Raw genomic sequence first — 26,416 nt, 5'->3', positions numbered from 1 at the left:
TCCATATAGGGTTGCTACAGATTAAAAGAAAAAAAAATAGCAATAGTGTCAAATGGGGTCATTTGTTAACAAAGTGATTCATGGGGGTTTCCTACTGTGCACAAGTCAGACAATGATATTGTCATTTGAATGAGGTTCAGTGAAGGAGGGGAGGGAGTGTCAACCGCCAGCTGAGAGCCTTGAACGGGAATCTGACGCATCACGGCAGGCGATATCAGATAGTTGGACAATATTTGATGCTGAGATTCTGAAAAAAAAAGAATGCCATGTTGGATTTGTAATACTGAATCAATTGTACACGGTTATTTATGTTACCTGGGAGTGAAGAAATAGGTACGAGTGGTTCCGATGATTCTTTGCAGGTTTTCATCATCTCAGAGCTCTGGAGACGCAGAAAGGTTGTCGCGTTTATATTCCAAATTGTTCCAAATTTTCTCGTGATAAAGCATTTCAGCATGTTCTGACCTGTGCCAATGTTTCTGCGGAACACTGTGAAAAGTCTTGATCCACTTCCTCAAACTTCTCTTTAATAGCATCCAAGACAGGCTTTGCCTAGAAAACATCGAGTTCAAACATTGCTGACTATATTTTGAAATGCCTAAAAAAAAAAAACATGATCAATTGACTTTTTTTATCTTTTTGTGTTCAAAGTACCAGATGGGCCATCTTAACGTAGAAGAGGCTGTAGGTGTGGTCTTGTTGGTAGATGTAAGCCAAAGCTCTTAAATCCTGCTTGTCTCTGACCAGGGAAATGATCCTACTTCTCTCGTGCTCATGTTGAAGCACCTGAAAAACAAATGGACTATTTTCAAGTAACGTGAACATCTCTACTGCATTTTAGCTCCATTAGCATGCACCAAACCCCCCCCCCCCCCCCCCTCTTATTTATTTCGTTAATATCCTCTTCAGGATGGGAATTGCCCAGCCGGCCTTCGTGTGGTAATCCGAGCAGGTGTCCACGGTGTCAACAGAAATGTTGATCATGTGACTCACCCCTGTTTGCTGGTCCACAATCTGCAAGCCCCTGGTTGAGACTTGAAGCCAAATGCTCTGCTTGTGCTTGCCCTGTTTCTTTGCAGTTGTCTCCATTTGCTGCAAAGCAACAGTGACTTTCAAAATCCAATCTTCAACCCAAAACGACGGGGCCCAGATGTTTTTTTTTTTCACCTTTAGTTTGTTCATGGAGTCCCTGCACGTCCTGTCCCCAATGGCGCTGGATATCATTTCGACGCCAATCAGCTTGGCCTGGAAACGCATACCGTCTCCATGGCAACCTGAGATAATTCGACTAATTAGGATTTCATTTCAACGGTGTTGCATTCCATCCGTTTTAGTACATTTCTGGTCCAGTTCAGCATCTGTATGGAAATTCATTCATTAGTTACCGTAATTTTCGGACTATAAGTCGCGTTTTTTTTTCATAGTTTGGGTGGGGGGGCGACTTATACTCAGGAGCGACTTATATACATATATATGTTTTTTTTCACTTTTTTGGGCATTTTATGGCTGGTGCGACTTATACTCCGGTGCGACTTATAGTCCGAAAATTACGGTACCTTTTTTGACTTTTCTCACATGTTGCTTTTAGTTCTTCAATAAATGACCTACCAAAGCAGGCTCCTATTCCAGGAAGCTTTTACAGTGCTTACCATCAGGAGGATGACCTCTGCGGGAATACTTGGACACGAAAACTAAACGTCCTTTTTCTAATCACAAATACCACCGTTAGCTCGTGTGAAAAGGTGAAAAGTGACATAGTAAGTTCAGACAAGCAGTTCCATCCGACCCCAGTATAAAGCTAATTCCAGTAAAGCTGTTCTGTAGAGCGTCAGCAGTCAAACATCTGGAAGAGCTGAAATCCCAGAACACAAATACTGTCTCACATCTGACAAACACACCGTGAAAGACATTCAATTAACTCGACGGCCACAACTTTACGCTTGCATAGTCTAGTGAGGTCCAACACATAAATTTAAAAAAATCCTTTGCTATATTCAAACAAAAAATTTAAAAAATCACCGAACTGTCACAGTAGTATGAATTAAAATATTGCTATATTTTCAAAATTAATTATTTTGAAAAAAAAATCATAATTTATTATTTAAAAGATGGTTATGATTGTGCACATCCTGAGTTATTTCTAATGTTTGCCTCCCCGGTAGCTGGGATGACGTGACCAAAATATCAGTCGAGGACGTGAAGGAAATCAAAACACACTTCTAGTAACTTCCAGGCAGCTGGAACACAATGACAACATTGAACGCAAAATATCAACATTGCTGGTTACAGTGTGACGTTCTTGACAACGGCAGGCGGCCGTGGTGTACCTCTTGTGCTGGAGGACAGCCATGTCTCCATTACGCTTTGTCCTGACATAGGACGTCCCTCGGCAGACTCCATCACCGCAAGCCCTGCTGGGACCTCCTCAGCCGGTAGACGCTGGAATAAAACAAAGTCAAATCTAATTGAAATCTGTTTTATCTTCAAATTAGGAGAAGAAACTTTGTGATCTGGAAACCTACAAAAAAAAATTATTGAGTAAGAAGTTTGAAAACAGTGTTTACTAGTTTTACCTGCTTAGAGTATATCCCTGCTACTTATCTTGCCTCAAAGCTAAAATGGCTCGGGGTCAAAGGTTGTCTGAGACTCATTGGTGATACATTAACATCCGCTGGGAAGTTCGCATTCATGAGAGCTCTTGAAGAGGATCGGCAGATCATGGTCTGGTCATGTGTTTCTCTCAGGGACTTTGTGGGAAAGGAACCAGAGCCAATACCCCTAAAAAAAAAAAACAGCTTTATTAAATTTGTATAATTTTTTTTTTTCTCCGTACATATATGTCAATACAATTCAAAGAGTACCAGCTTGCTTCTTATGCTACCCAAGAGCTTTTCTTCCCACGAAAGGGAGCTATTTTGTCTTAAATTCCCAGACAGAGGAAGATGTTGACATCAGATTATCTCCAAATCTTCTCTAAATGAGAAGGATTATCCTTTCGCTGGAATCCCATACTTACGCTGCTTCAACAGGAAGCCAGGCGGAAATGATGCACAACAAACAAGAAAACGTCATCATCGGTGTAAAGTACTAAATACCGGTCGGATAAATACTTTGCAAACAGTAAACACTTGTGGTGAACATTTGTTATAACTCGACAGATGTGATGCAAGCTACTGGTTTTAGCGTCACATTTAAATATTAAGCCCATCCATCGTCCACTTATCCAAATAAATGGAGTTAAAAATATTCTTCCTTTGATTTGATAATTTCCTTATGTTTGAATAAGCACGCACTCCAGAGATTCAACTATTGAATCCAAGCCATTAAAAAGTCATGATCCCCCTATAAATAAAGGATGACCTGAAAATGACCACGTCAACAAAACCGCTAATGGCTAACGGATGCAATTCAAATGACATTTTGCAGGCTTCTCCCACGACGGATGCAACAGTTGAGCAAACATTCAAAACTCAAGTGGATGACGAAATGTAAAACTGTCACTTTCATTTTGGGTCGACTTTCCTTTTTACTCAAATTGAGCTCTCATGTCACGCCCCAACCACAGTTTACTTGTCGACGCGTTTTTATGACACAACCAAACTTGGGTGGCGCGCTTTGGGTCATATTTATAAACACATTTTGGATACAACATTTACAGTTGTGTTTATATAAGTCCAACCTCTGCAAATTTGGATTGCCTTGGGATTCTCCCATCATCTTGACTCACTTCCCAGAGTGAGCAGAATTGTTTCTTTTCACCACAAACCTCAAGTAACCACAAAGAATGTTAATCTGTGTGACATCCAAACCAACTTGTTTGTATCCATTTTTATATTTGGCAGAGAAGAAACTCATATTTGATGTCCAACATGTGTGACACAGCTGTTTTGCAATTTTGCTGCCAGCACATAAAAAGACCAAAGTACACAATAAATGCTTTGCATATTTGTCACATCATAAATAAATAAATAAATAAAAGTTCACTTCTATATGCCTTTTTATCTGCATGACCTATTATGGACTACATTTATGACACTGAAGAGATCCACAGCGGGACATCTTCTTCACGCCATGATTCAGTGCTTTCTCTGGGACATTCCAAGCAGCCGTGGAGTTTCCAAGTTTTGGCATCACTTAATGTGTTGTGCCGTCCTTAAGCAGACTGCCAACTCACTTGCGTCTGGAACAAAGAGAATGACAAGTTTACGTCTCGGGTAAGTGTTCTATGAGGTCTTTTAAGGGCTGCTGCAGACAGAGACCCTCACCGATGCTCCTCACTATAAACATAAGTCACTGTACAAATGAGGGATGGCCACAGATACATTCGGGCATGATCTTCAAACTGTTATGGACTTTTGTCTCGACTCGTTTTTACAGCCTTGGATGACTGTAAAGTTCTTGCACAAATAATTTGATGAGGACAAGTCTCCCATACCAAAGCGGAGGGCGGCTGACGTCACCGCAGACGGATGGGGGGAAAAAGATCGCACGGCGATTTTCTCGTCCAATCAGAATGCTGGGTGGGAGGTCGTCTGGCAACGTTTGTGTCGTCCCACTCGCAAGACGCAGCAACATGTGCACTAACTGGAACCATTTAAAGAACACGGCCACCACTGCTTAGTCCAAATTCTGAGCCCAGAAATAAAAATCATGATGCTCTCAAACGCAAGCTTCTTGCTGCATACGATGACGAGGAGTCCCGACTTGACGCACGCTTCCATCTCCAGAAATGAGACCTTGCTGGTTCACGCCTGGAAAGAACGAGTGGCTTTACCGATACTAATGTTCGCCGGGGGCGCTCTTGGGAATATAATCGCAATCGTCGTTCTCTCCAAGACCAAACAGGAGAGCAAAAGTTCCGCTTTCTATACCTTGGTTTGCGGTTTGGCTGTGACCGACCTGCTGGGTACATGTCTGGCCAGCCCGCTGACCATCGCCAACTACCTGGACCGGCAGGTGCTCCGGGGCGGGCCCTTGTGTGACTTCCACTCCTTTTTGCTGCTCTTTTTCAGTTTAACTGGTTTGAGCATCATTTGCGCCATGGCTGCGGAGCGCTACTTGGCCATTTGCTGCCCCTACTTGTACCGGCGTTGCGGAGTGGACCGCCGCTTTGCGCAAACCTCCCTGATGTCCATGTACGCAATCAACGTGCTCTTCTGCAGCCTTCCGATGATGGGCGTGGTGAGGAGTAGGTTGCAACCCTCCCAAACGTGGTGCTTCATCGACCTGAGGACCCCGGAGCCCGTGGCGGCGGTTTACTCGCTCCTGTACGGCGCGGTGAGCGTGCTGCTCATCGTGGGCACCGCCGCGCTCAACGTGGCCGTGTGCGGCTCGTTGCTGCTCATGCGTCGGAGGAGCGCGCGGAGGAGGACCGGGAGCGGCAGGGGGAGCGTGCGGGACAGGTGGAAGGCGCTCTCCTCCGCCGCGGAGATCCAGATCATGACCATGCTGGTGATGACGTCGCTCGTGGTGGTGGCGTGCTCAGCTCCACTGGTGGTGAGGAAATAGTATTTGAAGAAACTAAAAACTGATGTCACCCTATTAGAACATCACGGTGAGATTGCAGCTCCTTTTTTTTCTTTCAGGTCCGTGTATTCGCCAACCGCGTCATGCTGAAAGATAATTCTGAAGCCGACCTGGCCGCTATCCGGATCGCATCCGTTAACCCCATCCTTGACCCTTGGATCTACATCCTCCTCAGGAGGTCTCTGTTTCGTCGAATACTCAGTCTATCCCGACGATGTCGGACTCGCAGCCGTGGCACCCTGCCCATGCAACGGCATCGATTCTTTTCTGAACACACCAAGGGCTGCCATGCGTTCAGTGAGATGATGGACACTTCGCTTCCTGATGTTCCTCAATGTCTCATTCCCACACATGCATGATGTGCTTCTTAAATCTGAAGACTGAAGGTGCACGGACACTTTTGCAACTTGGCACTTTTGGAAAGGGTCACGAGTCTTCATTAAAATGATTGCATCCATTTTCTTTTACTCTCGGAGTCAGAACGGACCTGCTGACTTTGTGCGAGGTGGAAAGGTATGTGTTGGACTGCTCACCTGTCAATCACAGAACTGACACGTATTTGCCACATTCTATACAGACTCTTCTGTGTACCTGGCATCTGAGTTTTGGACTGGAGAAGGAAGTTGGAGTACACAGAAGGGAGAAAATATGCACTTATACAAAACACGAACGACTACTGTACTTGATTTTAAAGATGCTATGATGACATACACGCTACAGTATTGTGTAAAAAAAAAAAAGAAGGTAGGGTTGAATATTTATTTGTGCCATTCACTGTCACACATTTTGTGTGTTTTTTTTTTATATATTGCATCACTCATCATCAAGTTGGATGTCCAAGGACGAGCCCTTGATTCATCCTGATGTTAAATTCTAATTTGATACAACTACTGAAAATACATCCAGAAATAAAACCTTAGAGCACAGAACGCTAAAATAAGCATAAAGACTGATGCTAATGCTATGAAAAACGAGGGTATCGTAGACACGCAATAATATAAAAGTTAAATACAGTTGATTCTTTTTGTGTCATCTCAAGCTTACCCTCTCTCTTACTGTGTCCGTCGTTTCCATCGATTGAAGGAACTGAACCGTCAATGAAACGAAGTATTTCGGCGAATCCTTCTGTAAACTGCAGAAGTGGGAAATCCGTCCTGAAAAATGAAATGTAACCAGGCACAACAGAACATTCTGCTCGCTCCTTCATTTTGTAGTATTGCTTCTCAAGCTTGCTCATGAACCTCAAATTAAAATGTTCAATTTATTTTTTGCACAATTATTTTAGTCATTTGCTGTTACCCCAACACTGAAACTGCATTTCTGAGCAAACACATTTGATCCAGTATTCTATTTATTTTGTTGAACATTTAAAAATAGCATTTTTTTCAATCAGAAGCAGAGACAACTGCTCAAAGCTGCACCGCTCTAAAACATTTTGTACCATGACAACCATAAATAAAAATCTAGAAACGTTAGCTGAGTAGAAACTCACACAAAAATAATATTCATACAAGTTTACAAAGACACCAACCCCTTATTAACACGTACTGTACATCCCAGTGAGCAACCTGCGTTCTATGAAAATTCGACAATGATATCCAAATAGCCTTCGCAAAATTCTTAATAAACATTAGAGGATGAACTTCACCAAGGTAAGGCCTCTGTCCTGTGGCCCTTTGCTTTTAACAACATGATCAAAAAACTAAATCCAAGTTAAATCAAAATTAAAGTCATCTATGAGAATTACGAACACGAGCATTCAACCAGACATTTTCAATTTAGCAGTGTCCTCACATTATTGGCTCGGCTCCAGGTTATTTGGGGGTTGTTACATAAAAATATACAAGTTCCAAGTTGCTTACTTGCAAGAAGCAGTTAAGGTCTGTTGACTTGCTCTTTTGTTTATAAAGCTCCATTTAAAATCAAAACATTCTGCCAATTTTATCCTGCACTGTTTACATTTTATGGTTGTCGTTTGGAGTCGGGTACAACCAGGGTGTCTCCACACAGTGACACTTAGTTTAATGTAAAGTTTTATTTATTCCCTTGCACATTTTCTCACTTCCAAATGATGCTTTTAAAGCAGCCTGGTTCTTTGCCGATATGCTCAGTCAGATGAGAAAAAGAATTCTCATTTTCAATGAGGAAAAGCAAATCCACGGAAATCAGGAGACGAAATGCAAATCGTACTTAATATTAAAAAAAAATATTTTGAGTGCATTGTTAAAGGTTTTGCAGCAGGCAGTAGTAAACAGATAAGGACTACAGCCGATCATATTTTTAAGCTAATAATGTGAACGGTGCCATACCATTAACAAAAATTTGATCTCCTTGGAGAAAAATATATTTCCTCATAGGCTACATGAATGTGCACGCAGAAGAAAAAAAAATCAAAAGTTGAGACATTTGCATTAGACAATACACAGTAGAAAAAGTTGGAGCACACCTGACACGGCGGCGTTAAAATGCTCAGTGTGAATTTCAAACAACTCCATGATGGAGCACTGGATTTAGGGACACTGTACTGGAGCATAATCTCGTCCGTCCGTCCATCCGGGTTGGCGGTTCCAATGTTTATTGCACAAACCAAACCGCCGAGTCCTTTACAGGTCTATCCAGTGACTATTAAAGATGGACATTTCGCCTTTCACCCAAGCTTTTGTTCTTTCAATTTGTGCAAAATAGATACTTTTAAAAAAAAAATGACAAAAGCAACTTTGGTTCAGGCTGACATTGCCTGTCAGGACAGAGGAGATTTTTCCCCCCGGCCTGAAAAGCACTGATGATGAATAAATATCAATGGCCACCATGAAAAATGACTCCCTTGATAAGAGTGATTCATTCTTTTTCCTAATTGGACCTGACGTTTAACACAGCGATGGCCTTCCTCGGAAAGATGGAACAAAGAACATCCTTGTTTGCAGACGTTGCCATATTTCACAAGGAAGCTTTGTTTTGTAGACTAAATCCCTTTTTTTTTTTCCCAATCATGTCTAATATTTATGTCGCATTGTGGGAAAAGGTGAGGGGTGGTCACTAACCGTTCTTGGGTTTAAGAACTCGTCTCGCACTTGATTCTAACCAAAGTCCGATACTATGTGATTGCTTTGAGCGTGGGTAGACTAAGTTTGATGCGCATTTATCTTTTTTTTTTACATGGGCACCAAACTTTTCAAAATGTGAAGACAATTGTCTTTCACCAGTTTCTCCCTCCTCTTCCCAAGCCAGCAGAAATCGAAACATCTAAACTATTGAAGATTTCCACGATGTCAGAAGTCTGAAATGATATCGCTCCTTTTAGAAAATAAACTATTGATGTTGTGGATGTGTCTGAAAATATCCGATATGAGCGCTGGCGTGCGTGTGCCCAGCCGCTCAAACAGTCAGGACCAAAGTAACAGACTGGAAAACACAGCGAGGTTTGGAGATGGAGGAGCATGGGAGAGGTCATGTCGCTGGGCCATTTTTCCTGTGTGCGACGTCGTCTTGTGTGTGCAGCGGACCGGAGAAGAACTGCTGCTGCTGCTGGGATGGCGACTACACGCGCACACTAAATGTCCAGGAGAGCCATCCAACGCAAAGCAGCCTCCCTCCCGCCATTTTTCTTTTTTTACACCACATACTGGTGGTTACTGTCGGAGTTTGTCGTGTAGGTTTGGCGACTGTACTGGAAGTGGTCGGTCAGCACGTGGTTCCAATCGTGTTGCTGTGGAGAGTGGGAGGAAGGCACTGACCCGTTGGCCTGATGCTTTTGGAACACCGGGTTGTCAAAGGACATCAGGTCCTGTTTGCTGCTCGGCAGGAGTTTCTTCTCTTGGTTGGCGTCGTACTTGGCCTGTCGATGACATTGTTGGGATGATTACCGTAATTTTCGGACTATAAATCGCATTTTCATAGTTATTTGACTTATACTCAGGAGCGACTTATATACATATATATACGTTTTTTCACTTTTTTGGGCATTTTACGGCTGGTGCGGCTTATACTCCGGTGCGACTTATAGTCCGAAAATTACGGTATAGGTTTGCTTAATCTGCGTATCGCTCGCTCTTTACATTTACTCTCATATGCAACGAGACACCTAAGCATAAGTCTTGGAAAGTGACGATAGTATGGTGCAAAAAGAAAATGTTCTCAAACGGGTTCTGTCTCGACTCATGGCGGATATAATGCACGAAAGCAATTAGAATAACATGTCGGACGTGTCCCTCCTTGTTGTAGAATGTCAAATTCCTTTTATGGATTTGTGGCTGTGCATCGAAACAACGGTGGCAGCTAACAAAGCTAAAGTTTTGTTTCTAAAAAAAAAATAAATAAATAAAGCCCTGTCTGCTGGTGGCCCACCTTGTTGTAGAGGAAAACTCCGACTATTGCCGTCATCATGCCCAGCAAGTTGATGAACGAGACGGGGTTGCGCAGCATGAAGAGCGAGATGCTGATCACCATGATCCTCTTGGTTGCGTTGGCCACCGCGTAGCTGAGCGGGCTGACCAGATTGAGCACGCTGAAGGCGATGACGTTCTGAGCAAAGTTGCAGAAGCCGCTGAGGAGCAGCAGAAGGATGGTTCCGCTCCATCCCGTCATGTCCCACTGCAGGGACAGCACGTGACGTTGGGACGGAACGATCGAGATAAACGCAGCAGAAAAATGGAGCCACTACCCACCAGATCGTCATTGACGAGAAAGACGGAGAGGTCAACCAGCACCCAGGTGGGCAGCATGAAGATCACGGCATTAAAGCCCAGGATGTTGAGAAGCCGCAGGTGGTGGATTCGTGTATCGCGTAACACCTATAAAAGAACCCATAAGAACCCAACAGCATGGAAATGGTCCATATGTCTAATATGAAACAGATTGGTGGAAAATCGGAGGAAAAACAAACACGCACTCATCGTCTTCCACATATGTCAACGATTTCAGCACACACCTTTTTGGAGAAGATATTCTGCAGAGAGAAGCAGAGCGTGGCAGCCAGAGCGCTGATCAGGCCCGATACGTCGAAGGACAACTCGGTCACTGTTGCCAGCAGCACGCCGCCAATAATGGGGATCAGAGATACGTACACCTTCCGCGTGGAACGCACACGCATCAAACGAGGAGGCAAAACAACATTTGAGTTATTTGATAAAGAAACACTGAGAAAGTTGGAATCATATTATTCTGGATTTTTTTTTTTACATCACTTTTTTTCCCCCAGACTGATACCAGTACGAGTCCCCAGTTCTTGAGTTGTCATTGATACCAACACCAAGCACCGATACCTTTAGTATTTTTGATGCATACATTTTCCTCCCAAAAACAATTGAAAGAAAACAGCCACTATTTGCTTTTGATATGTGCAGTTTTAATTTCATTCAGTCGAATTGGTACTCTTGCCCCTGTGAAGCGGGGCCTGTGGACTAAGGTGGCAGCTACATTCCCAGTCTATGTGTGCAAAGTAAACACCACACACGGATGTAAGATACGACAACCAGGTCGTCATTCCTCCACCCTTGTTCCAAAGTGAAGAAATCAGTCCACCTTGAGAAGCTGTCGTCTGATGGGGTCTCGGCATTGTAATATGAGCTTTGATATAAAACGGCGCAGGGTTAAACACTTTGTTGGATGCACTCAGGGCTACTCACCTTGGTGGTTTGCTTTTCCCTCATAATGATTCTTGACAGGAGCACAACCCAAATTGGCATGGTGGCTTTGACTGCAAAAGAAAAAAAAAAAAAGTTAGAGAAGAAGACCATGAAGTTGTTCATGTCTAACCAGCTTGTCAAATTGTCAAATATAATTACTTCAGCGCATTGTGGAAGCACAATGCAAATACGCACGAGTTGATTTGGGTGAACGCGCACTCCGGGTATACAAAACATTACGATGAATAATGTTTTGTACTCAGATGGCAGATAAAATATAGAAGCGCATTGAGTGCACTTCAGTGATTACATGATGTCGAACAGTGACGCAACTGATTAAATCAAAATGCTGCACATGTACACTTTAAATCACAACAGCGGACCAATCCGTCAGTTATTGAATTGGACGATTTACTTTTTTTTTTTTTGTTATATTGGAAAAACAAGAAAATCACAACATCGGTTCGTCTTTAGTTGCTAGTCATCGCTGATTATTTGCACTCAAATGTGGCAATACTTTGCATGGAAATAAAATCAGTGAATCCAATTAGCCAATTAGAAGGGAGGTAAATACCAACAGCATGACCAATTTTCAGCTCAATTGTAATTACGCTCATCAGCAAACTCGCACTCGTGATGCTAGTAGACAAAATGGAGCTCATTTCTAACTTATTTAACTGCGTAGCATGCAGACTAGCACCATGAAAAATACGCTAAGTCAGTCTACAACGGGGAGGCCCCACACTTTAAATAGTACCCCGTTAGCAAAAGAAGCTAACATCAGCTGATGCTAAAGCACTTACCAGTGTGCGCGTACGAAACAGGAACCTTCCATATACTGAAGTGAGCCGACACGGATGCGAAGTATTTCCCGAAAGCTAAAGGCAGAATGGTCCACCAGTAGTACCGCTTGGGCAGTTCTGTTTTGGGGACTCCCCATGCCCGCAACAACGGCGGCAGGAAGATTACAATGGAAAAGATGTGAAAGAGAGACACCGTGACCGGGTAGGGGAATCCATTGAGGATTATCTTGTTGATGACGTTTCCGCCCGAACTGACCGTGTACCAGCAAACGCAAAGAACAACTATCCGGAAACCTTCCCTGACCTGAGCCCGCTCCACCGCAGCCATCTTTCACAGCGGAATGGAGTGACGCGTCACCGGCGGCGTGGTTGCTGCGCCACGGAAGCGGAGGAGGCGGACATTGCGGAATTGGCCATTGGCAATCCACACAGGAGCATGATGGGAAATGTGACGTAAAACGCGTCGCAACGGTGTCGTCACCACCGCATTACGCATGCGCTTTCTGTTGAATCACTAAAATGGAATATAAATACGTAATAGTAATTTATTTCTCATGCATTTAATAGCAAACATTTACATAGAGGTCCACAGTAGTAGAATTGAACATATATACTTGTACTTTGAGAAGCTATACGTAACGCATCAATAAACAAAACACCCGAAAATCTTAAGCATAGGACAAAATTCCATTTAAAGTTGTCGATCATAAAGAAACAAGGACTTAATGATCTTTCAGTGTGTCACAAAAATAGAAAACTTAAGCATACAACTAAGAACTGCTTATACCAAATTCTTCTTTACTTATTATTGTGTTGGTTTATACTTTAAAAATAGGTCAACTAAACAGACAAGACTGTCTTTTCATTTTATGCAATGATACAATGACACAATAGAAGCCCATGACAAATGTTGAACCTTTTAGTTATGTAGGATGAAATAAATATGACAATTGTTGTCGAGTTGTACAGGCTGTTAAGAAGCAAAGAAACAATTAAAGGTAAAAAACAACAGGGAATTGTGAGCATCCATCTTGAAAAATCAGTCACCAGGTGGTAGTCCAGCTACAGCCACAGTTGTTCACGATCCAAACAATCTGTGAAGATTAAAGATATTTGGTTGACAAACACCAGATTGGCCAAATCCTACTTCTTGTTGACCACTAATAATCCCACCCAATTTATATGTATTTGATAGATGTTTAATAACATATTTTCTGAATATTAAATACAATAAGACTATTGCTATTCTTACTCACAGAATCATGCAGAACATCATGAAGATGTTCCACAGAGCAATGAAGATACGAAAGTATCGCAGGCTGAGCAGGAACTCACGAATGTTGTCGCCTGCAGAAGACAAATAGACACATAAACAAATACATCCACACTTGAAACTTCTTAATACCATTATACTCACCTGTCGTTGGACCCCCAGACTCATCTCCAAATCCATGTGATTCTTTCCTTTTGCTACAACACAATTCAAGTCACACAGATGAACATTAACTATGGCTATGACTAATAATCTGATTTTAATATTCTACTCACAGCTTGAAATTCAACACAGCTCCTGCATTCACTAACAAGGTCCTGGGAAAAGGATAGGACAAGTTATTTCTGACACGCACCACATAGCTGGTGAGGTGGCATTAGCATTCAGCTAGTTGGCGACATTTTTGATTCACTCGCATAAATTCCGAGGCATACATGTGACATCAACCTGTGTTAAATATGTGTACATTTGAGTTATTAAATACCGTTACCCAAATAGCAGCAAATCTCCGATCATCGTGTCAACAACCAGTCTAACGCTTCACTTCCGCATTCGCACCATACAATGTGACCAATAAGATGAGGTCATTCTGATTGCCCTGAATTTTGTTTTCCAGGTACAGTTCGCCGTATCAGTCAAAATCGGGATTAAATTATATTTCTAAATTTAAAGGCCATCAGTTAAATGGAAACATTTATTATTATTATTATTATTATTAATAAAGTGAAAAGACATAACGCTCACGCAACACTTAATTTAGGAGTGTAATTCCGTAACGTGACGTGAAGGAGAAAAACCTGTCTAAGAAAAACAAATATTTACCTAAAAGGTGAAATGAAAAAAATATTAAAGGTGAACATATGAAACATATTGATCTTTGCTTCCCAACAGACGTAAAATCCAGGATCGAATGGTGAGCGTTTCTTCTATTTAAAAGGATCTTGTAAATTAAGATTCATCTTACATTTTTATGTTCGAAATAAGAATTACTTTTTTTATCTTTATGGTTTTTTTTTTTTTTTTTTGGGGGGGGGGGGGTAATAACGTCGGCATTAAGTATACTATTTAGGGAGAATTAATTTTTATACTTAGGTGTGTGCATTTGAAATCAGTTTTTTAATGTAATGACTGTAGACAAATTTGTGACATGGAACCATCACGGAACTTTGTCGTAAACCGATACCTTGTTTGTCGATTCCAGCAGGTACGTTACACTTGTTGTTAATTTGGTATTGTAGTGCCACCTAGTGTCCAAAAGTGTCCATTGTTGTTTTGCGATGATAGTACATTATAGAGACCTGTTATGGGATTAAGGTCGGTCGCACCGTGTATTTAATTCGGTATGAGAATAAAAACTCGCTTCGATGCACGTTTGTTTCTCCTCCACCAGCCCAACCAACAGCCGCCTTTGGAGCTGAACACATCGGGAGCCGTTTTCCAAAAAATCGGAGCGCTCATGCCATGACGATGACGATGAAGATGGTGCTTGTGGTGATGAAGATAACGAGACGTAGATGAGTGGTATTAATAGGAAGGCTTGTGTGTCTCAGCCTTTCACTGTCGAGGCCGGGGGGGCTTGGTGGAGAGTCCGCGGACCAGGTTGAGTCCGCTTCCGACCCTGACTGCGCACTTGGACATTAACAAGAGCGAGGAATCACCTTGATAACAACATGGATGTGCTGGCTGCCCTCAATTTGGGAGATTTAGTTCAAGCTTTCTCCAAAATGGGAATGTTTCCAGTATTTGATGTGGCTTATTACATCGTGTCCATCCTCTACCTCAAGTATGAGCCAGGTGAGAATAAGAAAAACATTCATATTTTTATCCAAACATTTCTTTTGTTATCCTATTAAATAGACATTAAAATCCAAGTAAGGAGTGTTTATTTTCAAAGTGAATCCTAATGCAGTTCTTGTAACAACCACGCTGGGTTCCAATATCCTTAAAAGGACTTTTTGATGATTTTATATGGCGAGCGCCCCTTTTCCATAAAGACCTTGACCTGTTACATAAAGCGTGCAGCTGTAAAAAGTCAGCTTGCTTCAATCTGAAGAAAAGCTTGACCCCATTCCCAGAGGAAATCAATGAAGTGAATCAAAGCAGGCCATTGACATTGTCCAAGTTTTAAGTCCTTTGAGCGGCAGAGCCTTAGGCGGATGAAATGTGAGAGAAGCATGCCAGAAACTTAGGCAAAAAATAGAAGAGCCTGAAATAGACGTCTGTGGGTCTGCAAAGCCTCCCCCGTGCTCTTGTAGGCTTCAGGACATTCTGTGTGCCATGTGGAGCGAATATGGAACAATTGACTCCATTTCTTTCAATGGGACCATCCAGTTCATCTTAGCAGTTTGATCAGCCAGGATGAATTGCACTATTAAAGTGTCACGATGGAATTTGTGCTATAATCCAATCATTCCATCCATCTCGTTTTCCTAGTGTTGTGGGTTAGCTGAGATGTGCCACAAACAGGCTCAGCTAGGGGTGGATGCCTTGCTCAAGGGCACCTCGAAAGTGGTCAGGAATTGGCTGCCCTCTTGTGGCCATTTTGTAAAGTATCAGTGGTATCGGTACTTGTTATCGGTATCAATGCTGGTATCAAACGTGCCTAATAATTTAACATTGAACACATTTTTTTTTTTTTTAAAAGAAGAGATGATTTGAGTTCTGAACAGAAACTTGCAGTTAGGAGTAAGAACTCTGAAAGAAAGTGCAATTTTATGATAGTGAGGCTGCAATATTAATATTGACCGCTCAAAATGGGTGTCAAAGTGTATGCATAAGTCATTTTATGTATCTAGTGAGACTGAGGCTTGGAATCTGTAAATTCCTGTGTGTGTTTAAAAGTTTGACAGTCAAATCACTCCTGCTGCATTTATTTGCATGACTTTTTACACAAGTGCAGATGTCAAGGGGGGTCAACATGGAGAGAGAAGTTTTGAAGATGGGACTTGGAAAGCAAGGGGAGAAGGAAGTGGAGAAAAATCTATTTTTAGGACGGCATTTCTCAGCGTCAGATTGCTTTCACGACACCCTCGCACACCTGTTGTCGGTGTGACCAGTACTCCCCGCTTAATCACTGTGTGTAATCAATCCCTACAGTTGTTAACTACATGTAAGTTATTTTACAAGCATACAATGTATTAAATGATCCTGATGTTCTCCAAGAAAAATGATTGACTTAATAGCAACAATTTAATGACTTCAAATATTTATTGCACCAGTTGAGATGGTAAATAGACATCGAGCAAATGAGTTCTGATGTTTCCTATCAGGGGCGTACACTTAATGGTGGTCTGGGCATGGACAGAGATAAGCACGCGGCTTGCACTGATAAAAACTTTTGAAAGTCACTGCATCATGTTGAAGGTAACGGTTAGCAACGAACAGACAAAACAGCCATCATAAATGAGCAATTAATTATTTTTTTATTTTTTTATTAAATTTTTTTATTTTGGGCCATATTCTTTTTATTTTTTTCCATTTTTTATTTGAATTATTTTGTATGTAAAGCATGTGATCTTTAAATTCAATCTATTTTTATTTTTTTAAAAGGGGTGAAAAATATTTTTGGAGAGGAAATGGAGTGTGCCATTAGACATGTTTGAAAAGTTGTAAACATTTAGGGGCTAGCTAGCCCCATTAGCAACTAAAGTTTACATCATGTGTGATTTGACGCTCGCATTATTAACGCCACTTTCTACGTTGTGCAGGTTCGGTGGAGGTTTCTCGCAGGAGTCCCGTGGCCTCGTGGCTCTGTGCCATGCTCTACTGCTTTGGGAGCTACATTCTGGCTGACATCATGCTGGGAAGTAGCCCCCTTGACTATTTTCAACACAACAGCCACATCCTCCTCGCCTCTGCTATCTGGTTAGGAATTAAGAATTCCACCTTTTGACCACTTATCTTGTTCAAGGGTCAGGGGTCAAAATTTTCAGTCTGCTGAAGTCAAACCATTTTTCCTTTCTCAACGCAGGTACCTCATCTTCTACTGCCCACTCAACCTCTTCTACAAATGCGTGGCTTTCATGCCTGTCAAGTTAGTGTTGGTGGCCCTGAAGGAAGTAGTCCGCGCTCGCAAGATTGCCGCCGGCGTCCACCACGCCCACCACGCCTACCACCACGGCTACTTCGTCATGGTCATCGTGGGTTATGTCAAAGGTGACAGACCCCATCGGTCATTAGATGTCCTTCCTTCCTTCCTTCATTGTGGCCATTATTTCTACTCACAGGCTCTGGAGTGGCTCTCATTTCGAACTTTGAGCAGCTGCTGCGTGGCGTGTGGAGGCCTGAGACCAACGAGATCCTCAATATGTCATTGTAAGTTTCTTCTTTCATGAGCCCCTCCATTGGTGGATGCTGTTGGAATACAACTATGTTACTATTGGCTATATTTAGTGCTGTCACTAACTGGAGCTGTTTAGGAACTGGTCAAATGATCAATGTCTGTTCAATGAGAAACCTCAAATGATGCTATTAGTCTGGATTAGCATTTTTGGATTAAAGTAAATCATGTACCGTAATTTTCGGACTATAAGTCGCGTTTTTTTTTTCATAGTTTGGGTGAAAGGGGGCGACTTATACTCAGGAGCGACTTATATACATACATATATGTTGTTTTTTTTAATTTTTGGGGAATTTTATGGCTGGTGCAATTTATACTCCGGTGCGATTTATAGTCTGAAAATTACGGTAATATGTAATAATAATAGATGAAATCACCTGATACTGACAAAATGCGCCACCTAGTGGTTGTGAGGAGTAACACCTCATTTCTTCATGTAACCAGTTGATCAAACTGGGTTGACCTCAAATTTCAGAGTCGAAATTATTCAATATTATGCAAGTAGTATGTACATGGTCATATTTGTTTTGCATCTGCAGCCCCACCAAAGCCAGCCTGTATGGAGCCATCCTCTTCACCATGCAGGAGGCTCACTGGCTCCCCATGTCCAGGAGCATGCTCATCATTACCTTCACCCTCTTCATGGCCACCAGCAAGGTCTGTAAAGAAAAGAAAAATCAAAGCAGCTTCTCACTGGTCCTTCAAATGCTAGAAACCATTTGTGTGTGTGTCTTCCAGGTGTGGCTGACCGCCTGCCATTCTCACGGCTCCCCCTTCGCCCTGATCGAGTCCTGGATCTCCCATCTGCTCTTCCGCTCGCCTTTGGGCGGCTCTGAGGAAGACCACCATCACCCTCCAGCCGCCGCGGCCCCTTCGTCGCTCAAAAGCAAGGAGGAACTGAGTGAAGGCGTTCGAAAGAGGAAAGCCAAAAAAGCCGAGTAGACTGTCTGACATGGGCTTCACTCAGACGGCGCTTCTTGGCTAAGAAGAAGAAAAGCTTTCACCATCGAGACGCTTTCCGTCGGAGCCTAACGTTGCTCCGAGTGATACATTTACATCTCCCAAGGACTGTAAATACAACCATCCACCTCTTAACCATTTTAAAGCTATTTTTCACCTTCCCATCCGAGCTTGTCTGTGCGGTGGTCCACATCGTGCTCATTGTTGGAGTGTCAATGGTTCTCTTCTGGTCCATTTCGCTTGATTCGGAACTGAAAGAAAAGTCCATTTTAATCATCAGACAAATGTGAAGAAAGTATCATGAGATAAGAAAAAAAAACTTTTTACCTTGACGCTTATGACTCATGGAAGAATTTGAATAAAAGGAAGAAAAATGTTGCTCTTGTCTTTTCTTTCGAAAGTGGATGACAGCGAGTGTTGATGAAATAAAAATACATTTGTTATATTATATATTTATATTATACAACATCAATATATTATTCATTCAAATTTTTGGCTAATTTAATTACATTTTTTTTTTTTTTTTTTTACATTAGTCAGTTTATGATTTATGACCCTGATGAGAATCAAGGTGATCAAGAGCAAAAGAATGTTAGGGCCATCTGCTCAGTCCATTAGACAAATGCAAACAACACACTCACAAACACACACACACACACACACACACACATTTATTTACCAAAGTTAATAAACTAAAAAATCCGTCAGAACAGCGCCAGCTTTTCATTTCTGGGAATTCCTGCAGAGGGGGGCTGAGTACTGCAATTGGGAATGACGCTCAAGTCTGGGAAGTGGGGGTTGCTTTTTGTTGTTCATGTTTTTTTTTTTTATGATGGATGGGTAGAAGGTATAAAAGCCAAAGCAGAAGGAGGACAGAGCGAGTCTCCCTATGAAGGAGGTTAGCAGAAGGCTCGGGGAAGGCAGGACATAAACGGACAGCGGCAGCATGTTTTGTTTTCTCTTGCTGACCTGTGTGCTCTGCATAGGACAAACTGCAGGACAGAGAGGTAAGAGAATACCGTAATTTTCGGACTATAAGTCGCACCGGAGTATAAGTCGCACCAGCCATAAAATGCCCAGAAAAGTGAAAAAAAACATATATATGTATACAAGTCGCCCCCCCCCCCCAAACTATGAAAAAAAACGCGATTTATAGTCCGAAAATTACGGTACTTTGATTTGCAAATGATGAATTCTTCCGATAATGGCTGCATGATCACATCGGGCAAAGCAATGCGGACACAACCCAGAGATGTCCTTCTGCTGCCCTGCATGTTTTAAGATCCTGACCTCCTCCAATGCACCTGATTGAAATGATCAAGTTCTGAATGATGATCCTGATCATTTGAATCAGGTTCCAAAAAATCTGTATCTGCTGAATCAATCACGCAGCTGCCATCGCGGCATTTCTGTCTGCTCTTTAAAATGTAGTCAATGCGTAGGTGGAGGATTCAAGTCAAACCTCCGCTGCCTCTGGAATGTCAACACACACACATGCATGCATGCACAATTTCCCCAAAAAAAGAAATACAACAGAATTATTAACTGTTGTTCTTTCAATTTTAGATGGTGAAATCATAAATCAGATTAAAAAGTCAAACCTTGCCCTGTCGGAGATAAAAGATCTTCTGAAACAAATGGTGATCCACTCTCACATCTGGTTTGCATTAATACTGTGATTTTTATCGACTACCTTTTGCAGAAATTGAACATTTGCACTGACACATACAATAGGAATATTTTCTTTTGTACTAAATGAAAACTTGTATCTAAAGACTTTTGTGGTTGGTTGGAAAACTTTAAACTTGATTGGACTGATGAAAAAAGTAGCACACACCGAATCCGGGGGTAATAATAATGAAAAGCAACTATTTTTACATTACAGATTCAAGAAATGGTTTTCCTCAAGAATTCAGTGATGGAGTGTGAAGCCTGTGGTGAGTGAATCATCATTATCACCACTGATTGGAGATTCCCAAAATAGATTATAACCAATTATTGAGATCAAGTCAAAATAATTGACATGACCTTTGACACCCCAGGGATGGGAAGGGGTCGGCCTCGTCCTTCCTGTGTGCCCAATCCTTGCTACACTGGTGTAAGGTGTATGGAGACGCCTTACGGGCCAAGGTGTGGCCCCTGTCCAGAAGGCATGGAGGGCAATGGCACCTACTGTGTTGACGTGGATGAGGTATGAAGAGAAACGACAATCTAGCTAGGTTAAATGTCACGTAGATTGGGTTGAGGATTTGAAATCGGCACAAGTATGATATGAGTGTCCTTTGCAGTGCTCTGTGATACCATGCCACATGGGTGTGCGCTGCATCAACACTTCCCCGGGGTTCCGCTGTGGTTTGTGTCCCTCGGGATACGCTGGACCTCAAGTACACGGTATCGGTATCGCTTACGCCACCGCCAACAAGCAGGTAAACGATATTACAACAGCGGGTACTCATCACTTTGATTTGTTGGAAATTATACGGTTACAATATTGAAATGGATGTTTTTGCTATTTTTTATTTATCTATCTATCTATCTATCTATCTATCTATCTATCTATCTATCTATCTATCTATCTATCTATCTATCTATCTATCTATCTATCTATCTATCTATCTATCTATCTATCTATCTATCTATCTATCTATCTATCTATCTATCTATCTATCTATCTATCTATCTATCTATCTATCTATCTATCTATCTATCTATCTATCTATCTATCTATCTATCTATCTATCTATCTATCTATCTATCTATCTATCTATCTATCTATCTATCTATCTATCTATCTATCTATCTATCTATCTATCTATCTATCTATCTATCTATCTATCTATCTATCTATCTATCTATCTATCTATCTATCTATCTATCTATCTATCTATCTATCTATCTATCTATCTATCTATCTATCTATCTATCTATCTATCTATCTATTATATTATATTATATTATATTATATATTATATTATATATTATATTATATTATATTATATATTATATATTATATATTATATTATATTATATTATATTATATTATATTATATTATATTATATTATATATTATATTATATTATATTATATTATATTATATTATATATTATATTATATTATATTATATTATATTATATTATATTATATTATATTATATTATATTATATTATATTATATTATATTATATTATATTATATTATATTATATTATATTATATTATATTATATTATATTATATTATATTATATTATATTATATTATATTGATAGATATATTCATGAGAAATTACATTAAATATGCGAAGAATATAAGAATCGTTGTGTTGTGGTGATTTTGAGATCAGAATCAATTCAATTCATCTTGTGAAATGCAACGTTATTGATTGTGTTTGTCTTCCAAAAGGTATGCAAGGACATTGATGAATGTGCCATCCACACAAATGGCGGCTGTGTTGACAATTCCTTCTGTATGAATACGCCAGTATGTATCGATTCCATGCTCGAGTCGAGTGAATCGTTTTTTTTTTTGTTTTGGAATTGACCCCAATGACTGATTTGATCTGTCAGGGCTCCTTCAGATGCGGCCCCTGTAAGAGGGGCTACGTAGGTGACCAGCGGCAGGGTTGCCAACCCGAGAGGGCGTGCGGGAACGGCCGGCCCAACCCTTGTCACGCCAGCGCCGAGTGCATCCTCCATCGGGACGGCAAGATTGAATGTCAAGTAAGCAAATGAATGTATTTTGTATATCTTGGAGATAGAAGATTGAGTTCAAACACAAGTCATAATAACGTGAGCCATCAAATGTGCTTACAGTGCGGAGTTGGATGGGCGGGCAATGGTTTCCTGTGTGGACCCGACATCGACATTGATGGCTTCCCAGATGAGAGGTTGGACTGCGCTGAGAGGAACTGTGCCAAGGTGAGTCACAGGCACTATGGAGGAAGACCAGCCGGGGTTAGAGTCCCAATTGGAGGTGTTGATATGAAATAGTGAAAATCCACATATAATTGATACCAATGAATAGCATTGAAGAAAAAAAACCTTTTTTTAAATTAAAGAATTATTCCAAAATACTGCTAAACCTCCAAAATGTAAACAGTCACCCACACCCTCAATCAAACAAAGAAAACCGATTTAAAATGATTGAAATCTTTGCAGGACAATTGTCTCACCGTGCCCAATTCTGGTCAAGAAGATGCTGACGGTGATGGAATCGGAGACGCTTGCGATGACGATGCAGACGGAGATGGGATCCCCAACACACAGGTCCAATCGACCTTTTCTTCCCAAATAACACAGCAGCCAAATTGTCATTTCCAATATTCACGTAAAGAGCGTACTTGCCTACAGGACAACTGCGTGCTGGTGCCCAACGTGGACCAAAGGAACATCGACGAAGATGACTTTGGTGACGCTTGCGACAACTGCCGTGCCGTCAAGAACAACGACCAAAAGGACACAGACGTGGACAAATTTGGCGACGAATGCGACGACGATATCGACGGGGACGGTCAGTGTACCTCATGCTGGCCGGCCGACGTATTTCTCCCATCTTTGAAGAAAACGACATTTGATTGATCCCAGGAATCCCCAATCATCTGGACAACTGCAAAAGAGTTCCGAATGCTAATCAGATAGATCGTGATGGAGACAAAGTTGGAGATGCTTGCGATAGCTGTCCCTACGATCACAACCCGGACCAGGTCAGATAACCCATCTTTGACGTCTATAATCGTCACTGGCACTGAATGAGTGTCTATCCAAAAGAGTATTTCCAAAACCTTCTGCTTCCAGTCGGACGCGGACAATGACCTGATCGGAGACCCTTGCGACACCAACAAAGACAGGTACGCGAACGGCGCTCGAAGTGACCCACATCCTGCACATGCCAATCAAAGATGATCTCCAAAGTGACGGCGACGGTCACCAAGACTCTCGAGACAACTGCCCGGCCGTCATTAACAGCTCCCAGCTGGATACCGACAAAGACGGTAAAGGGGACGAGTGCGACGATGACGACGACGACGACGGGATTCCGGATCTGCTGCCCCCGGGTCCTGATAATTGCCGTTTGATCCCGAACCCCCTACAGGAGGACTTTGATGGTAGGGATTGCTGCAGGTGGGGAAAAAAAAAAATCAGACAATCACATCTGTTCATGAATCCTTCCAGGCAATGGCGTGGGTAATGTGTGCGAACGGGATTTTGACAACGACACCATCATCGACACCATCGACGTTTGTCCTGAAAACGCCGAGGTCACGCTCACCGATTTCCGGGAGTATCAGACGGTGGTTTTAGATCCAGAGGGGGACGCTCAGATTGACCCCAACTGGGTGGTGCTGGATCAGGTCCATTTCATTTCATACGATTAACTATTTTGGACGATGAAGTCCAAGAATGCATTTTTCTTGAATTCTTGTGCAGGGGAGAGAAATTGTCCAGACAATGAATAGTGATCCGGGCTTGGCGGTCGGTAAGATTCTTCTTCTTTTGGACTTTTGAAAGTGGGAGGGGCTTAGAGCTGATGCATTTACAAATGGCATCTTCGGGCTCCATGGGATCCAAGGGGAATTTATATTTCTTTTATTTCTAACATGCATTTCTCCCTTCCCAGGTTACACTGCTTTCAGCGGTGTCGATTTCGAAGGGACGTTCCACGTCAACACTCGGACGGACGACGACTACGCCGGATTTATTTTCGGGTACCAGGACAGCTCCAGTTTCTACGTGGTCATGTGGAAGCAGGTGGAGCAGATCTACTGGCAGGCCAACCCATTCCGAGCTGTGGCGGAACCAGGAATCCAATTGAAGGTTGTGCAAGGCCAAATGGTTCTCGGGCGAGATGTTGCCCCAGATTGATGCTCAGTTTAATTTGTGGATTTGAAAAGGCTGTAAAGTCCAACACGGGGCCCGGTGAGAACTTGAGGAACGCCCTGTGGCACACCGGTGACACCAGCGACCAGGTGAAACTACTTTGGAAAGATGCTCGCAATGTCGGCTGGAAGGACAAGACGTCGTATCGCTGGTTCCTCCAGCACCGACCCGCTGATGGATACATCAGGTGGAGGACTGAAAGCAACATTTTGCTTTGTTCTACTTTAAAGATCTGCTCTTTTCGGGGTACAGGGTTCGGTTTTACGAGGGTCCTCAGTTGGTGGCAGACACAGGTGTCATCATAGACGCCACCATGCGGGGAGGTCGACTCGGAGTCTTCTGCTTCTCCCAGGAGAACATCATCTGGGCCAATTTGCGTTACCGATGCAACGGTGAGGAACCTTTTCACTCCTTCCTATATTATCCGAGATCATTTGCTAGATTTTTTTTTCCAAAGGTGTTTGATGGAGACTCAGATTCTTCCAGACATAACTGGGACTCTCGTTCCTTGTTGTGTCTGGTCCTTTTGGCAAAAAAAAAAAAATTGGTCAGCTAATTGCGTATTTCTGTCTGCAGACACTATCCCGGAAGATTTTGACACCTATCGTGCACGGCATGTTCAGCTGGTGGCCTGAAGGAAAAGATCAACAAAGCCAAACTCCAATCACATTCAAATCTCAGACTTATCAGAAGAGGACATTTCTATGCAAGAAGAAAACCTGAACTTTAAGTAGCAAAACTTTTCGTATAGCTCAAGAGGTTTTAGTGTTAACCAAACATTTCCCAAACATGCACATATTCAAAATCATCTTTCAAATTTGCATTTGGAAATACAGATTACAAAAAAACAAACAAGCTACAGGTGGATGGAAACATCATGCAAGTCCACGGCAACACGCTGCCATGTTGACTTTTGCAAAATCAAGACTATGTGCAGAAAAAAATGTGTCATCCACATTCAATTTAATTGACATTTTGTTTTCTTTCAGCTTATAAACAAACGGTCACATTAGGAGAATCACATGGCAACAAATAAATACCTACAGATTTTTTACTACGATTTACGGGACAACAGTGATAAAATGCTATTCTCACTAGAAGCTTAACGAGGAACTTAAATAGCATTTTCTGAAGCCTTTTACACTTTTTCAACAAACTGCAGTTCTTTGGAAAACCGCGTTGAATTAAAGGGACCGTTTAGTCAGACCGAAAAGAAACATACAAGACTGAAGATTACACCTTCAAAATACGGAATGTCGCTCTTTTGCTTTTTCAGACAGTTCACCTCAATCAAGCCAAAAAATGAGTGCATGTAAGTCGTCCTGCGAGGTAAGACGGGTGTCAAACCAAAGCATGCAGATAAGCCCAGAAAAAATAATAATAATAAAAAAAAAGCCATATTTTGAGGTGATCTGTCCAGCCTGCAGCCTGAAGAATTGCGTTTCACCACAACCACCAAATATTGCAAAATTCACACAAGACCTGACTGACTGTCCCCTCGCCAAAAAAAAAAAATCATCTTTTGTAAAACTGAACTAAACTATGAAGCCATTCTCCTTCCTTTAAAGTTGTATTAGCTGCCAACTTGTGTCTGTTCCATATTATTCATTCATCATCATGCTGAAGAGCACCTTCAACATCTGACACGATAAAAACTTTTTTTTTTTTTTTTTTGTAACAAATACACCAGAACCTCGCCGGTTCCTTGCAGAAAGCATCTCGTGCTGTAGTGACATCATCGACATGGATTTGCAGCACTGTATTTTGGCAGTTTGCTCCAGATGGATTTTACTTCAAACAGATAATCACAACATAAATCTCCAGGTGATTACGTTCGAGGGGGTTTGGAAACGACCTACGAGAATTACATTCGGAGCGACGTTCTTTTGCAACACACCAAATGAAGCCCTTTCTATATTTGCATCCCCTTCACGGAATTTAAAAAACAACAACAACAACAAGACAAGCTGAAATATAGTTTACAAATAAAAAATAGAGAATTCCTCTTTTTCTTTGACA

General features: G+C 41.8%; 6 protein-coding genes across 6 annotated transcripts; 3 read left to right on the top strand and 3 right to left on the bottom strand.

The window, feature by feature from the left end:
* Nucleotides 1-48: 48 nt before the first annotated feature.
* LOC133166525 (disabled homolog 1-like) lies at nt 49-4,622 on the bottom strand. Its single transcript, XM_061296489.1, has 9 exons — nt 2,862-4,622; nt 2,574-2,778; nt 2,328-2,439; nt 1,168-1,274; nt 994-1,092; nt 655-786; nt 466-552; nt 316-382; nt 49-247 (listed from the first exon to the last, which is right to left on the bottom strand). The coding sequence occupies exons 3-9, from the start codon at nt 2,398-2,400 to the stop codon at nt 66-68; spliced, it is 747 nt and encodes a 248-aa protein (XP_061152473.1). The 5' UTR covers nt 2,401-2,439; nt 2,574-2,778; nt 2,862-4,622; the 3' UTR covers nt 49-65.
* Nucleotides 4,258-6,790, top strand: LOC133166521 (prostaglandin E2 receptor EP4 subtype-like). The gene is made up of 2 exons (XM_061296486.1): nt 4,258-5,496; nt 5,586-6,790. Exons 1-2 carry the CDS (start codon nt 4,651-4,653, stop codon nt 5,883-5,885), a joined length of 1,146 nt encoding a protein of 381 aa, XP_061152470.1. The 5' UTR covers nt 4,258-4,650; the 3' UTR covers nt 5,886-6,790.
* A 69-nt stretch (nt 6,791-6,859) lies between these two features.
* On the bottom strand, nt 6,860-12,380 carry slc35e1 (solute carrier family 35 member E1). The gene is made up of 6 exons (XM_061296487.1): nt 11,954-12,380; nt 11,151-11,221; nt 10,454-10,591; nt 10,191-10,316; nt 9,871-10,116; nt 6,860-9,361 (listed from the first exon to the last, which is right to left on the bottom strand). Exons 1-6 carry the CDS (start codon nt 12,279-12,281, stop codon nt 9,137-9,139), a joined length of 1,134 nt encoding a protein of 377 aa, XP_061152471.1. The 5' UTR covers nt 12,282-12,380; the 3' UTR covers nt 6,860-9,136.
* A 100-nt stretch (nt 12,381-12,480) lies between these two features.
* On the bottom strand, nt 12,481-13,827 carry smim7 (small integral membrane protein 7). The gene is made up of 5 exons (XM_061296491.1): nt 13,717-13,827; nt 13,502-13,543; nt 13,371-13,423; nt 13,210-13,300; nt 12,481-13,047 (listed from the first exon to the last, which is right to left on the bottom strand). Exons 1-5 carry the CDS (start codon nt 13,740-13,742, stop codon nt 13,032-13,034), a joined length of 228 nt encoding a protein of 75 aa, XP_061152475.1. The 5' UTR covers nt 13,743-13,827; the 3' UTR covers nt 12,481-13,031.
* Nucleotides 13,828-14,657: 830 nt separating this feature from the next.
* tmem38a (transmembrane protein 38A) lies at nt 14,658-18,903 on the top strand. Its single transcript, XM_061297302.1, has 6 exons — nt 14,658-15,020; nt 16,934-17,090; nt 17,197-17,381; nt 17,453-17,540; nt 18,105-18,222; nt 18,304-18,903. Exons 1-6 carry the CDS (start codon nt 14,897-14,899, stop codon nt 18,505-18,507), a joined length of 876 nt encoding a protein of 291 aa, XP_061153286.1. The 5' UTR covers nt 14,658-14,896; the 3' UTR covers nt 18,508-18,903.
* Nucleotides 18,904-19,403: 500 nt separating this feature from the next.
* On the top strand, nt 19,404-25,457 carry comp (cartilage oligomeric matrix protein). Its single transcript, XM_061297300.1, has 18 exons — nt 19,404-19,532; nt 20,411-20,462; nt 20,568-20,716; nt 20,814-20,951; nt 21,924-22,001; nt 22,088-22,240; nt 22,334-22,438; nt 22,679-22,786; nt 22,871-23,030; nt 23,105-23,223; nt 23,315-23,367; nt 23,432-23,625; nt 23,693-23,871; nt 23,948-23,996; nt 24,138-24,334; nt 24,412-24,584; nt 24,650-24,789; nt 24,974-25,457. The coding sequence occupies exons 2-18, from the start codon at nt 20,420-20,422 to the stop codon at nt 25,030-25,032; spliced, it is 2,097 nt and encodes a 698-aa protein (XP_061153284.1). The 5' UTR covers nt 19,404-19,532; nt 20,411-20,419; the 3' UTR covers nt 25,033-25,457.
* Nucleotides 25,458-26,416: the final 959 nt, after the last annotated feature.

This window comes from Syngnathus typhle, linkage group LG14 (assembly GCF_033458585.1).
Source record: "Syngnathus typhle isolate RoL2023-S1 ecotype Sweden linkage group LG14, RoL_Styp_1.0, whole genome shotgun sequence".
NCBI lineage: Eukaryota > Metazoa > Chordata > Actinopteri > Syngnathiformes > Syngnathidae > Syngnathus > Syngnathus typhle.
This window is presented reverse-complemented; position numbering and strand designations above follow the sequence as displayed.